Source organism: Zalophus californianus, chromosome 3 (assembly GCF_009762305.2).
Source record: "Zalophus californianus isolate mZalCal1 chromosome 3, mZalCal1.pri.v2, whole genome shotgun sequence".
Classification (NCBI taxonomy): Eukaryota; Metazoa; Chordata; class Mammalia; order Carnivora; family Otariidae; genus Zalophus; species Zalophus californianus.
The window spans coordinates 123,597,139-123,612,369 of NC_045597.1; the positions used below are offsets into that span (position 1 = coordinate 123,597,139).

Below are 15,231 nucleotides of genomic sequence, written 5' to 3' on the forward strand. Positions count from 1 at the left end.
TTGTTAATCTTGGAAGACTGATGAGATATAATTAAGCATTTCTACCTTTAAAAATGTCCCTTCAAATTGTACATATAAATGCATATGTATATTCTGCATATTATCTTGTGTATGATATAGTTTATGGTTTTCAAAATCGGAAGCAAGCTAATGAGAGAAACCTGGATGAATGCATACCCGTGTGAGTCCAGAGTTGGAGATGGTATGGGAAAAAGACATATGAAAGAAGTAACCAGAACTGTGAAGTTCTCCTGACCAACTGTGTTGCTTTCTGCTACTCTAATACTGCATGACCAAAAAGATCCAATACGCTTATTTTTTCTTTCCTTCTCACCTTTAGCTCAGCCATAAATTTCCAGCAGTAATGCACCTGGCACATCAAAAACCCAGACCTGCCCTGGAGAAGGTCACTCCGCTGAAAAGGATCTACATTATTCAGCAGCCTCGAAAATGTTAAGCTGGAATGTAAAACACAGCCATCTGGCCAACTGCCGCAAACATCAGACAGCTTAGCGAAAAGGACCAAAATTTTCCATAGGCCCAGTGTACTTGCTTGGTAAATAAAACAGCTTTTGTATCTTCTCTTTTGACTTTAGATAATAAAGCATCCAAATTTATAAATCCAGTGCCTTCCTGGGCCTCATTTTGGTCCAGGTCAGGATCCCACTGATATTTACATAGGTAATCCTGTGGAAGAAGTGGATTGTGTGGAAGAATCCAGAATACTTGAGTATTCCACTCCACCTCCCAGGATAAGCCCTCTCCTTGATGCTGACCCTGAGCTGTTCCACCCACAGTGAGTTCTTTCGGAAGGACAGAGGTGGGAGAGGAATACTCTGAGCTGTGCAAAGGTCAATACTCTGTGCAAACGTGAGGAGTGATTCTTCTTGGTATGTTTGTCCTCAGACGCTCCAGCTTTTACTTGAGGTGAAAGGTCATTTCCGGCTCCCCACATAAATACGTAAGTTTGTTTTGAAAATTTGGTGAGGGAAAATGAAAAACTTAAATTTGTTACAAACATAATCTCTTCTTTAAAGCAATCGAGGATGAAAGGTAGAATTATAGTTTCAGCAACAGTTTGGCTCAGGGCCTCCCACAAAGTTCATGCTCGAGAACCTAGGGAGGTCGTGATGCTGTAGGGCATTGTGGTTAGGGTATAGATGTTGATTTTATTTTTTTATTAAAGATTTTTATTTATTTGTCAGAGAGAGAGAGCAGAAGCAGGGGGTTGGCTGACAGAGGGAGAAGCAGGCTTCCTGCAGAGCAGAGAGCCCAATGCGGGGCTGGATCCCAGGACCCTGGGATCATGACCCGAGCTGAAGGCAGACACTCAACGACTGAGCCACCCAGACATCCCTAGATGTTGATTTTAACTGGAGGTGAGGACAGGAGAGAAAGTGTTGCCAAGCTGAACCTGCTCTAGCTCTCCTACCCTCCACCACACACAGACACACACACACACACACACACACACACACACACACACACACACACACTCTCTCTCTCTCTCTTTCTCTCTCTTCGTATACTCACACATGAATAGCCAAGGGGATTTTCAGGTGATAGTAGGGGACAACCACATCCTTTTTCTACAAAGCTTAGCTGTCACTTATAGCTCCACCATCTGCACCTCTCCTTAATAATGTTATCCAACAATCAGCACTTGTCTTGACCCAAAAAAAGTGGTCAGTCCTCTAGGCCATCATGTTATAGGTTGATAACCCTTGGAGTGTGACCTGGTGCCATGCCTATCTCTGGTTCCTGGAACTCCAAAAGTGCTTGGCTAAAGTCCAGTGGTCATGCTGATGCATCTTGCCTCCTCCCCTGCATTGTTTGGCTCTTTTTCAGAAACAAGAAAATTGTTGGAGACAATATTGAGACTTCAGCCAGTGGCAGCATGAATCAATAAGACAGTGAGTCCTAACCACCCCACTTTGGCTTAGCTCAGTTCCCAGTCCTCTGGACCATTGTCAGAAATATTCCAGAAAGGTAAGTGTTGCAAGGCACAATTGTTCTTGTAAATGCACAGAAGTTCAAGGTCAGCCATGACTCCCCAGGGGACAGTAGCAAAATATAGAGGATGGTGGACACTAGCTGGGACACTGGACTGAGATTAGGAGACTAAGTTTCTACTTCTGACCTTTACTACTTCCTTTTTTTAAAGATTTTATTTACCTGAGAGAGAGAAAGAGAGAGCAAGAGAGAGAGCAGGAGTGGGGGCAGCGGCAGAGGGAGAAGGAGAAGCAGACTGCCTGCTGAGCAGGGAGACCGACACAGGGCTGGATCCCAGGACCCTGGGATCATGACCTAAAACCAAAGGCAGACGCTTAAGTGACGGAGCCACCAGGCGCCCCTGACTTTTACTAGTTCTTAAACCTTAAACAAGCCACCCAGCCTTCTGATTCTTGTCAAATGGGCATAATAACACCTGACCCACCCACCCCCAGTTTAACCCTCCCAGTGGCACACTAGGAAGAAGGCAAAAGAGACACTGAGATTTGTAATAAGCCATTTTAAGAGTAGTGAGAGCACGGGTAGTACCAGGATGACTGTTCTAGAAGCTTCCAGAATTACAAGAGCAGGAAAACTATAAGAGATGGTATAAAATGAGCCTAGAATAGGAATTAAGGGGAAAGCTGAAGATTGGGGCCAGATGGCAGCAGGGAGTAAATGGGGGAGGGTGATAAGGGAAATGGGAAGCTAGGACGACAGTACTGCTAGATTTGCCTCTCGTGGGGGTGAGAGGAGGGCCAACAACCCAAAGGAAGGAAGAAGAGAAGAAGGATGCCATTCTCTTCCTCTAGGTTGGAAGATGTGTTGCAAGGGAAGAGGGGCTGCTCAAAGTGCGACTCCGTAGCCAGGAGCCCAGCATGAATTTAGGCTCACAATTGCAGTCACTCAAAGTAAGACGTTTCATGTGAACGTCAGATCCGAAAGGAATTGGAATTATCCCAGAGAATGTAGAAGAGAAAAAAGACCAGGCCAGTAAATGTGCTTGGTGGTGAAATGGCTGCTTATGTAGAAAGCCAAAGGGGCTGTTCCATCGTCTGCCGAGGAGTAAGCCCTGCATGGATGTGCTGTGGTTCCACTCAGATGGAAGCCCCTGTGATACATTCACAGGCCCAGCAAAAACCGTGACAGTGATGAAGGACTGTGTCAGGAGGTGCAAGGCTGGGGATTCACGGGCAGACACTTTTCTTCAGCTCAGTTCAGTTCAGTTCAGAGAAAGTGTTGCCAAGTGCCTAACACTCTGTGTTAGGCCCGGGGACACAGAGATGAGTAAGAAGTTGCCCCTGCCTTCCACAAGATCCTAACCCGAAGGGAAATAAGCCTGCTAGCAAATCCACATGAAAAGAGAGCTTAGAAATAGCTTGGTGAGAATGGGGGGCATGCTGGGGAGGAGGTCATGTACAGTCGAACAAAAATGTGTTGGCCATGGAGATCACTAACCCACATGCAGATCTTTAATAAACAGCCTTTAGTTAAGGTTTTTATTATGGAGATTGTCAAATATATGCAAAAGTTGAGTGAATATTGTACTGAACCCTTAGGCATTCAGCACAGAGCTTCAACAATATGGCCAATCTTGTTGAGCCTATAGCCCTCAACTTCTTCTCCCTCTTCCTCTCTCCTTCTGGATTCCTTTAGAGCAAATCCCAAGCATAATTTCATCTAGAAATACTACAGTGTGTTATCTCCAATAGATAAACACTCCTGTGTACACACACATTGTCTCTCTCTCTGTAAACTAGATTTTGCAAATATTGTGAAGCAAAAGGGAGTATTAAATAAACAATCCAAGAATCTTTCACAACAAAAGCAAGGCTGGCATTGCTATGCGAGCCACAAGAGCAGGAAACAAGTATGCACGCACACACACACGCACACGCACACACACACAAATATGCACACACAGCTGAGCGGGTAGTGCCCACAGAAATTTGGGAAGTCGGTGAGGGGTGGAACTTGAGAAAGGGAGGTAGAAAATGAAGATGGTTTTCAGGTTGAAGAAAAGAAACAGGTAAACATAAAGTCGGTGGGAGTAAACGAGTAAACAAGAGGTACGGGAAGAAACCACGAGGGAAAATTCGTTCTCGGTGAGTAAAAGAATATAGAAAACACTTAAAAATAGCTAGTTCTGAGATTACTCAGAATAATGGGGTGATAGGCTTTCTTTAGATGGAACCTAAGTCCGAGGAGGATATAACTGGCCTTGGGTACATATTATGTTTTCAAGTGAATGTCTGGACGTCACTGAAGTCACTGTCCCCTTCACATAGATCAGACGAGCTCAAACCCCCATCCTTCCCTAGTGGGTGTTCAAAGTCCTTCCACAATGTCTGTGACTCTCCGGGGGGTTATTATGGTCACCTCTGACTTCCAAGGGATTTGCTGTCCCTGAATCCCACCATCTTGATCTCATCTTGGCACTCAGCCCTTTTCCACGATTTCCCACGAGTTCCGCATACAATTAGTGTTTCTCGTGTTGTCTTGACTCCTGGACAACATGTCCTCTGGGAGTCACCTTACCCCCAGGTAATCTCCCTGCTCCCAGCAAGTCTGACATCAACTGTCAGGATGTCAACATTTTCATCCAAATATGAAAGAATGGATGAGTAATCGATTGATTAATTAATTAGGAAGACTGAAGTGACTGAGAAATTGAGCCAAGAAAAATGAGCCAAAGGAAAAAGTGGAGAACTTCCAAAGGAGATGTTGAAGGACGGAAAGAAAAACACACGGAATTAGGGTGAGCAGAGCTTCAACTAAAAATATAGAATACAGATAGAATTTTGAACCTGCTTTTGCATATGGTATTTCATGAAATCACAAGAATCACGACATGGTAGCTATCATTATCCCACTTTGCAGAGGACAAACACGAGCCTCAGAGAAGTTAAGAGATTCCAAGTTTTTGTAGTTTAAGTGGAGGAATTTCTCTGGGAATCTCTTAATCACAAATCTAGAGCTGTCTCCATGACCCCATGAGAACACAGGCTGGAGCTGAAGCTTAGAAGTCTCCAAACAGAGAGGATCTGGATGTAATTTTGACTTAAAAAATAGAGCTGCATTTGAAGAGAGAAATCTGTGTGAAAAGACTGATTTAGGACCAATCAAATCTCTCAACAGGGGAAGAGCCATTTGAGTTCAGATTTTCAGGTTTTTGTTTAAAAGACACAATATTAGAAATTTGAAAGATCATGGAAGTGAACCGGTTGGGAGAAAATAAATAATTTACAGATATGAACCCCCAAAAGAAAAGAGAAAGCCAAAAAAGAAAAATGTGCACAGGACGCCTCCCCTGGGCACAGCAAAGGCGTGAGGCTGGGGAGATGACACATGCAACTTGGGAAAGGTGCTAGGGCAGTGGACAAACAAAAGGTGACCTCTGTATAAAGTATTTATTATCAGCCTCTGAGACACAGTAACAGAGATATGAATGTTTTCTTTCTTTTTTTTTTTTTTAAAGATTTTACTTATTTATTTGAGAGAGAATGAGATAGAGAGAGCATGAGAGGGGGGAGGGTCAGAGGGAGAAGCAGACTCCCCTCCGAGCAGGGAGCCCGATGCGGGACTCGATCCCGGGACTCCAGGATCGTGACCCGAGCCGGAGGCAGTCGCTTAACCAACTGAGCCACCCAGGCGCCCCGAGATGTGAATGTTTTCTACAAGGGCTTTCCAAATCAAGCTAAATAATTGTGAAAGCAGTGGCCTGAGCCTGAGTCCTGGCCTCTCATCTTACTCCCCGAACAGCATGAGCTTCACCACCTACTTCCCCTTCTCCTCCAACTATCTGTCCCTGGGCTTCATGCAGTCACCCAGCCACTGGGTCTGGCTGGCCAGCATCTAGGCAGGCGCCAAAGGCTCAAGCTCTCAGATCTCTCCATATCCCACTCCACCAGCTTCTGGGGGCCTGGCCACCAGGACAGTTGGGAGTCTGGCAGGCATAGGGGGCACCCAGGATGAGAATGAGACCATGCAAGACCTATCTGGTCCTCCTATTTGGAGAGAGTGAGGAGCCTGGAGGCTGATAATCAGAGACAGGAGATCAAAATCTGAGAACACTTAGAGAAGGTCAGAGACTGGGGCATTACTTCAAGACAATCAAGAGCTAAGGGCTCAGATCTTCGCAAATTCTGTGGCCAATACCCGGCTTGCTGCCGATGACAATGACTTCAGAGTCAAGTATGAGACAGAACTGGCCACGTGCCAGTCTGTGAGCGACATCCATCGGCTCTGCAAGGTCATTGATGATAGCAATGTCACTTGGCTGCAGCTGGAGACAGAGATTGAGGCTCTCAAGGAGGAGCCACTTTTCATGAAGAACCATGAGGAGGAAGTAAAGGGTCTACAAAACCAAAGTGCCACCTCTGGGTTGACCATGGAGTTGGATGCCCCAAAACCTCAGGACATCAAGATCATGGCAGACATCCGGGCCCAGTATGATGAGCTGGCTCAGAAGAACCAAGAAAAGCTGGACAAGTACTGGTCCCAGCAGACTGAGGAGAGCACCAGAGTGGTCACCTTGCAGACCGCTGAGATAGAAGCAACTGAGATGACTCTCACAGAGCTGAGACATGCGGCCCTGTCCTTGGAGATCAACTGGGACTTGATGAGAAACCTGAAGGCCAACTTCGAGAACAGCCTGAGGGAGGTGAAGGCCCGCTACACGAAGCAGATGGAGCAGCTCAACGGGTCCTGCTGCACGTGGAGTCAGAGCTGTCCCAGACCCAGGAGGAGGTGCAGTGCCAGATCCAGGAGCACCAGGCCTTGCGGAAAATCAAGGCCAGGCTGGAAGCTGAGATCGCCCCTACCATTGCCTGCTGGCAAACAGGGAACATTTCTGTCTTGGTGACGCTCTGGATAGCAGCAACTCCTTGCAAACCATCCAGAAGACCACCACCTGCAGGATTGAGGATGGCAGCGTGGTGTCTGAGACCAATGATACCAAAGTTCTGAGGCACTGAGGCAGCAGAAGCAGGGTACACTTTGGGGAGCAGGAAGCCAATAAAAAGTTCAGAGGGAAAGAAGAAAAAAAAAAGAAAGGAAGGAAGGAAGGAAAGAAGAAAGAGAGAAATGGAGAGAGAAAGAGAAAGAAAGAAAGAAGAAAGAAAGGGAGGGAGGAAGGAAGGAAAGAAAGAGAGAGAGAGAGAGAGAGAGAGAGAGAGAGAGAGAGAGAGAAAGAAAGAAAGAAAGAAAGAAAGAAAGAAAGAAAGAAAGAAAGAAAGAAAGAAAGAAAAAGAAAGAAAGAAAGAAAGAAAGAAAGAAAGAAAAAGAAAGAAAGAAAGAAAGAAAGAAAGAAAGAAAAAGAAAAAGAGAAAGAAAGAAAGAAGCATGTTTTGAACGTGTAGGCCCACCTCATGAGCAGGCATACCACAGGCTTCAAGCCCATGTTTGCTCTGGTAGTTTTCAACCCCACTGGGGTCAATCATACCACTGCTATAATTATAAAAGACCTGTGAGAAAAGAAAAGAGGAAGATGGCACATAAATGTTCCTCATGAACAAAAGTTTCAGGGTAATTTGGAGAAAAAGTGCAAGAGAATTGAGTCACCATAGGCTTGCTAAAATCAATACACTGTCCAAATTAGCCAGAACCATATCTGTATTAAAACAACAATTTAGGGGCGCCTGGGTGGCTCAGTCGTTAAGCGTCTGCCTTTGCTCAGGTCATGAGCCCAGGGTCCTGGGATCAAGCCCCACATCGGGCTCCCTGCTCGTGGGAAGGCTGCTTCTCCCTCTCCCACTCCCCCTGCTTGTGTTCCCTCTCTGGCTGTGTCTTTCTGTCAAATAAAATAAAATAAAATAACAATTTATTATAAATAAAATTATTAGGTCACTGGTATGGTTCCAGAAAACTTTTTTCTTTTTTTTAAAGGTCCATCAATTACTCAAATTTAAATGTCATTACATTGGAGAGAAGGATATTTGCTGCCAATGCTAGCCATTTGAATATAGTAGGATTGAGAGTATCGTAAGAAAAATGTCAGAGATCATAAAATGCAGAGTGAAAGATTTTATTATTTCTATTCATGCAATGGCAGAGATTGAAATTAATTTCTTAAAATGTAGAGAATTAGGTAAAGGGGTGAGGAACCGAAGTCATGCTCTCCTTTAAAGATTTCAGAATGATGGAACTTTTTTTTCATTGACATAGAGAGGGCTTTCTAAAGGAATATAGCCAAAGGCCTCCAAGAATAAAATAGATCTTGCCACAGAAGCATTTAAGGAAGAACACAGGCAGATAAAACCAAGGTGAAGACACCAGGGCCGAAACAGTGAGATCAAAGAACAGATGAAGCAGAATGGGGGTATTAAGAGCAGAAGTAGGTCGTACAAGAACAAAAACATTCCCTTCAAAAATCAAGGGTCTATGAGAAGAGAGAGGATTGTTGCAAGATGAAAATGGCCAGAATATGGTACCCAAAGAGAGCCTGGAAATAATGGAAGGCTTTAACCAGATGGATCAAGTGCAAGGAAAGATTGAGTCACGCGCTTGGCCGTGGCTGCCGAAGAAACGAGTGGCCCGACGGTGGGCATGATGGGTCAAGTGGTTCTAAGTGAGCTGGATCTGGAAGCAAGGAAGCCCTCCTGGCTCGGGCAGACCCGTGGTCCAGCTCTGCCAGGTTTTAAAAAATGAGCAAACTGCTGTTTTCAATGGCAGACACTTAAGGGGAAGGGGAAGTGAACCCACCAGGGAGACAAGGAGCTCATGGTACTTTACAAAGGAAAGAGGGTAGACGTTGAGGACAAGATGCCACTATCTTTAGAAGCACAGAGCAGGAGACTTTGGTAGGAAATTTTCCACCCCATAACAGAATGCTCAACAAAGTGGAAAAAGAAAGCCTAGACTGGTGTGAAATCACAAAACATGCCAGGGGGCTTAGAGGGGATAAACGACAATGGGGAAGAAGCCGGAGCGGAGAGATGGTGCCGGGATCACAGAAGACACTGGCAGATGGTGGCCCTTGTTGTGCCTCCTGGATGCGAGGGATGTGAGAGCAGGGCCTGCAGGGGGGTTGCAGAGACAGGAGTCAGCCAGCAGGAGAAGTCAGCTGGAGCTCGATGCCAGGATGAAAAGGAACCGCTTACTCTGGGCAGAGCCCGGCTTCAGTTTCTGCAGTCAGTATCAGTCTGGCAGTTACCAAAGGCTTTTGCCGAGACTGACAAAATAAAATACGAGGTCATAAAAATGAAAAACCAGGGAAATCTGATGCTATTGAAAGGATGGACTGATGAAGAGGCTAGGCCCATGAGGATTTTTACCTCCAGGTTTGGCGGGTGGAGAATAATCGCTATCATGTTTTGAGGATTTCCTGTGTACCAAGGACCTTCTGTCATATCTAACCTCTAATTTTTACAACAACCCATTTTACAGATGCCAAATGCAATACCCCTGGATCTATATTCTTTTCCTTTGACGTGGACATTTTTCCCTAGTCCTTTTCCAAGATATGCATTACAACATTATTCATATTAAAAAACAACAAACGTCCAAGTAATTCCACTCCTAGGTATATACCCAAGAAATAAACACAGCCACACAAAAAGTTGCATACAAATGTTCACAGCAGCATTTTTTGTAATTGCAAAAAACTGAAAAGAACCCAAATGTCCATCAACGGATGGATGAGTAAACAAGATGTAGTATATCCATACACGGGGACATTATTTGTCAAATGAAGTATAGGTACCTGTGACAGCACGGATGAATCCCGAAAGCATTGCGCTGAGAGAAGCCAGTCACAAAGGACCACATATTATAGAATCCCATTTCGAAGAAATGTCCAGAACAGGCAAATTTACAGACACAGAAAGTAGATTAGGGGTTGCCTCGGGCTGGGGGAGGGGGTGCAGAAGTCTGGTGGTGGCAGCTAGAGGCTATGGGGCTTCTTTTTGGAGTGATGAAGATACTCTAAAATTGATTGCACTTACGCTGTACACCTCTGAAAATACTAAACACCATTGAATTATACACCTAAGTAGGTGAATTATAGGATATATACATTACCTCAAAAAAACTGTTATTGGGGTACCTGGGTGGCGGCGCCGGTTAAGCATGTGACTCTTGGTTTCGGCTCAGGTCATGATCTCCAGGTCATGAGATCAAGCCCCATGTGGGGCTCCTCACTCAGTGTGGAGTCTGCTTAAGATTCTCTCTCCCTCTGCCCCTCCCACTTGTGCTTTCTCTATCTAAAATAAATAAATAAATCTTTAAAAAAAAACTATTACCAAAAAACAAATAAATAACAGAAAACCTGGTTTTGAAACCTCAGTCATGTGTCATGACACACATAAAGAAGGTAATAAAGGGTGGCACTGTTCCCTCCCGCGGCTCATCCTCAGGCTCACTGTCCACAGTATTGGTGCTTGGCTCTGCCCCCAGCCTCAGACCAGGCAAAGCAGCTGAAAGGCTATTCTTGGGGCTTGGACTGGAGCTAGAAGAAGTAACCAGGGCCAGAATCTCATTTATTTCCACCACAGCCCTGTGAGAAAGCTGTTATTATTAGCATTCCCCTTGAAGGGAAAAGGAAATATTTAGCAAGATTGTATCATTTATGACTATGGACTCTGAGAAACAAACAGGGTTTTAGAGGGGAGGGGGGTGGGGGGATGGGTTACCCCGGCGATGGGTATTAAGGAGGGTACATACTGCATGGAGCACTGGGTGTTACAGGAAAACAATGGATGGTGGATCACCACATCAAAAACTAATGATGTATTGTATGGTGACTAACATAACATAATAAAATAAAAAAAAAGATTGTATCATTTATGAAAGAGCAAAGCTCATATGTTGCTGAAGTAGGGTGTGAACCCAGACAGCTGATGTCTCAGCAGAGACTTTTAACTGCAAGCTTCCAGAGACCAGGTAGGTCCTAAGAGTAAGACACATTCTCATACACTGTTAGTGGGACTGTAAATTGTGGCACAATTTCTGGGGAACAATTTGGCAGGAGGTATCAAAAGTCAAAAATAGAAGCACACTTTTTGATCCAACAACCCCACTTTGAGAAATTTATTCTACAGAAACTATCAAACAAGTGAACAAAGATATATACTAACAGAAGGATTTTCATCAAGTTGTTGTAAACATAGTAATAGGCCCAAAAAAATTTTTTAAAGAAAAAATCCATGTTTCCATCTACAAAAGATTGATTAAATTATAGCATAACATGTCCCTCTGCCCCAGTGGCCCAGGAAGGTGGGGTTCTGTGGATAGCAACTGGGGAGCACAGAAGCGGTGATGCAATAGGGGAGGAGGAGGGAAGAAGCCTCCCCGAAACCAAGTCACAACCCCCAGCCTAGGCTGACATGTGTCCCATGCAGGAAGGTCACCTCCTTACCACTTTCCATGTCTTCACAAGGATTGTATTAATGACAGAATAATTCTTCAATATCATTTACCTGAAACATGACATCTAACATTAAGGTATTTATGGAATGCTTCTGAAATTAAAAAAACAAACAAAACCTAGATCTTGGGTTGCAAAATATTATTTCTATGTAGACTGAAATAGCTGTGTGGGACTCTAGGTCTTCAACTTAGTCCTAAGGGGTAAGGCCAGCCTCCCTTCCTTCTGTGGACCTCTTGGGCTTACCTGCACATCCAAATTTCTCCTTTTTCCAACAGGGGCAAGCTCAGCAACAAAGGTCAGAGACAAAAAAGGCAAGTCCAGAACCTGACCACATTTACCACTGTTGCAGATGGTAGCAAACAACTGGATTTTAAACGGATGATATTTATATTTTTAAAATTCCTTTTAAACAATGTTAAATTGAGGAATCCTCTTCCAAGCCCATTACTGAGCTATAATGGGAGAATGCAGAATTTTTTTACTGGGACACTGGGGAAGCTGCAGGCTTTTAGAAATGAATGGCTTGATTCACACAAACAAGAGAAGGAAAAACAGACCTGAGACTGACTGGGACACTATTTGAAGTGTTTGATGAGCTCCTCACCTATAACAGTAGATTGCCCAAAGTCCATTTTATACAATATAAAGTTAAGCCGGGTCTTATGGTTAGGAGACATCTGTTTCCACAAGAAGACTCTCTGGTTCACATCATATCACTGCCAATTCATGAACCTGATAACTGTTCGGTGGTTATACTCTATAGAAATACATGCTGAAATATTTAGAGGTAGAGGATGGTGAACTTCAGATGGTTCAGACACAAAATTAGAAGTAGATAATAGAGGGCGCCTGGGTGGCTCAGTTGGTTAAGCGACCTAAGCCTTCAGCTCAGGTCATGATCCTGGAGTCCCGGGATCGAGTCCCGCATCGGGCTCCCTGCTCAGCGGTGAGTCTGCTTTTCCCTCTGACCCTCCCCCCTCTCATGTGCTCTCTCTCTCTCTCTCATTCTCGCTCTCTCAAATAAATAAATAAAATCTTTAAAAAAAAAAGAAGTAGATAATAGATAGAGTGCACTCATATGGGATTAAATGCTAATAATAGGTTAATCTGGTAAAGGACACACAGATCTTCTTTGTGCTATTTTTATTTTATAATTTTTTAAAAATTTGAAATTATGTCTGAACCAACTGTTAAAAATAAAAGAAGACTCTAGGCTAGAAACTAAGAATACACTATTGCTTCTCAAATGGTAACATATCATCTTGGGAATGTTACTGGCCTACGTCTGATATTACTTTATTTTCTTACAATTATTTTAAACAGATTTTACATTTATATGATTGAAAAATCTGAACACGGGGGTGCCCAGGTAGCTCAGCTGATTGGGTGTCTGCCTTTGGCTCAGGTCATGGTCTTGGGGTCCTGGGATTGAGCCCCACATCAGCTCCCTGCCCAGTGAGAAGCCTACTTCTCTCTGCCCCTCTCCCCACACTCGTGCTCTCTCTCAAATAAATAAATAAAATCTTTTTAAAAAAACCCTGAACACTATGAAAAGGTAGATCCTGCAAAATGTCACTCCCGCCCCATCCGTAGCCACTTAGCTACCTCACATCTGCAGATAGCTACATTTATTAGTTTCTGATTTATCTTTCCAGTGATTATTTATGCTAGAATATATTATTCCTCCCTTCCTTAAAGAAAATGGGCTGTGCTGTATACACCATTCTATGCTTTACTTTTGTCACCTAGCAGTAGATCATGTAGATCTCTCCATTCTCTCACTTTAGGATATTATCTTTGTTTATAAAGAAAGAGCTATAATAGCGGCTTCCTTTATTTACACAGAATGTGTGCCCAACCCTAATACATGCCTCTGGGTTAAATTATATGTGCTTTGCATTTACATTTCACAGCTGACTAGAAAAGTCAACTTCTAGGCTTGTCAAAGGTCAAATCCCAAATACCTAGACATTTTCTTAAGTATTCTGACCAGTTTTGAACATCAAGGAACAATAAAATTTCAAATATGTTTCTTGAGAGAACACTGGAAAGATGGGCTGACCACAGAGTGCACTTACATTGTCATTGTTCCTTTTTTAAACGCCTCACTCTGGGAATTTTCAGACAATGTTTGTTTTGTGTTTTTGCTTTTTGCTCTACGTGGCTGTAGCCCAGAACTGTCAGAAGAGATTAAGTTTATAAAATAAAACTTTCTAAATTTTTGAAATATTATGAGCAAATGAAATACTTTTTTTTCCCTGCCTGTAGTGCAGTTCAACTCAGTTCAACAGACTAGGCCTCATACAAACTACTGCGATTTATTTAAAAGATGGATAAGACATTGGTCCTGGCTTCAAGATGCTTACAAAGAATGTCCCTTTCATGTGGAAACTGCTGTGCTGTAGCAGGCACACACAATATGCTACAGGGGAACAAAGGAAGGACAATTAGCCCTGCCTCATTTGGGGAAAATGAGCTCAGTTATAAAGACAAGTAAACGCTGACCAGAGAAAGAAGGCTGGGACAGCAGAGGGGCAGGTCATGAAGCTTCATGAAGACACCAAAGTACCCAGTACAAATGGGGAAATGGCAAACGGCTCAGGGTCACTGGAGTTCAAGGTCTTAACAGATGTGGCTAGAAAGGGGAGGGTCTTGTATGGTCTGCCCGGGAGCTGGGGCTTGACTCTGGGCAGTTGTTAAAGGATGGAGCTTGGGCAGGTTTGCCTTTTAGAAAGCTTGTCTTGGCTTTGGCATGGAGAATGGGTTTGAGGAGGGGATCAATCCAATTTATAGGGATGGAGAAGAGGGGGCATATTTGAAAAAACCCTACAGGGCTTGACGACTAGAGGAGGCCAGGAAGACCCTTTGGTTCTGGCTTGTGTGACTCCGGGAGCAGTGGTTCCGTTAAATGAAACCAGGAAAGCTAGGTGGAGGAGGGAGGCAATCTTAAGTTCTGGTTAGTTCATGTTAAATTTGAGGATAGCAGGCAGATGCAGCTACATCTCTGATGAACAGAAGAGAGTTCAGGTAGTCGAGATATAGATTGGGGCATTGTGTTCTTTTCCTGAGGTTGCTGTAACAAATTACCACAAACTTAGTGTCTTAAAACAATACAGATTTATTCTCTTACTGTTCTAAATGTGGAAGGTCTAAAATCCATCTCACTGGGTTAGTTCCACCACTCTAAAGGTGTCAGTAAGGCTAGTTCCTTCTGGAGGGCTCTAGGAGAGAATTTTCCCTACCTTTTCCTGCTTCTAGAAGCCAACTACATTCCTTAGCTTGTGGCCCCTCTTTCATCCTCAAAGCCAGCATTGTAGAATCTTGCTTGCTTCTTCTATAGTCAAGTCTCCCTCTGTGTCCCTTTTATAAGGACACTTGTGATTACAGTCTCCCCATCTTAAGACCCTTAACTTACTCACATCTGCAAAACCCCTTTTGTCAAATAAGGTAACATTCACAGTCTCCAAAGATCAGGACCTGGATATAGTCAGGGGACATTATTCAGCCTACATGTGTGGTTGGCATTAAGTTAATGAGAGTACATACATACAATCAATGGGGTAGACCTGTGTATGGAAAGAAGAGCATTGGATCAAGAACAGAACAGTGGGAACACCAAAGTTAAGAGAGTGAGCCTTGGTAGAAGGAACTCAAAGGAGATGGAGAAAGAAGTCTGACCAAGAGGGTGAGTACCAGGAAAGAGCTGGTGTCATGGAGACAGAAATTGGCGAGTAACAGGGAGGAGGGAGTGAAATTGGGAAAACCACCTGGAGGTCCCTAGGTCTCCATTCTACGGCAGTGTCAGTGGAGTACAAGGGGTGGAAAACAGATGGCAGTGGGCAGTACGAATGGACAATGAGGAAGGGTGGACC

At 43.9% G+C, this 15,231-nt stretch overlaps 1 protein-coding gene and 1 pseudogene across 2 annotated transcripts in view; both read left to right on the forward strand.

The window, feature by feature from the left end:
* Window positions 1-592, forward strand: part of DAPL1 (death associated protein like 1) — an 85,117-nt gene extending 84,525 nt beyond the window's left edge. For both annotated transcript variants that reach the window (XM_027591008.1, XM_027591009.1), the window contains exon 4: window positions 341-592. In XM_027591008.1, coding sequence (XP_027446809.1) covers window positions 341-457 — 117 coding nt within the window. In that variant the 3' untranslated portion in view covers window positions 458-592. The remainder of the gene's footprint in view (window positions 1-340) is intronic.
* A 5,163-nt stretch (window positions 593-5,755) lies between these two features.
* Window positions 5,756-6,968, forward strand: LOC113920666 (annotated as a pseudogene).
* The last annotated feature ends 8,263 nt before the right edge of the window (window positions 6,969-15,231 follow it).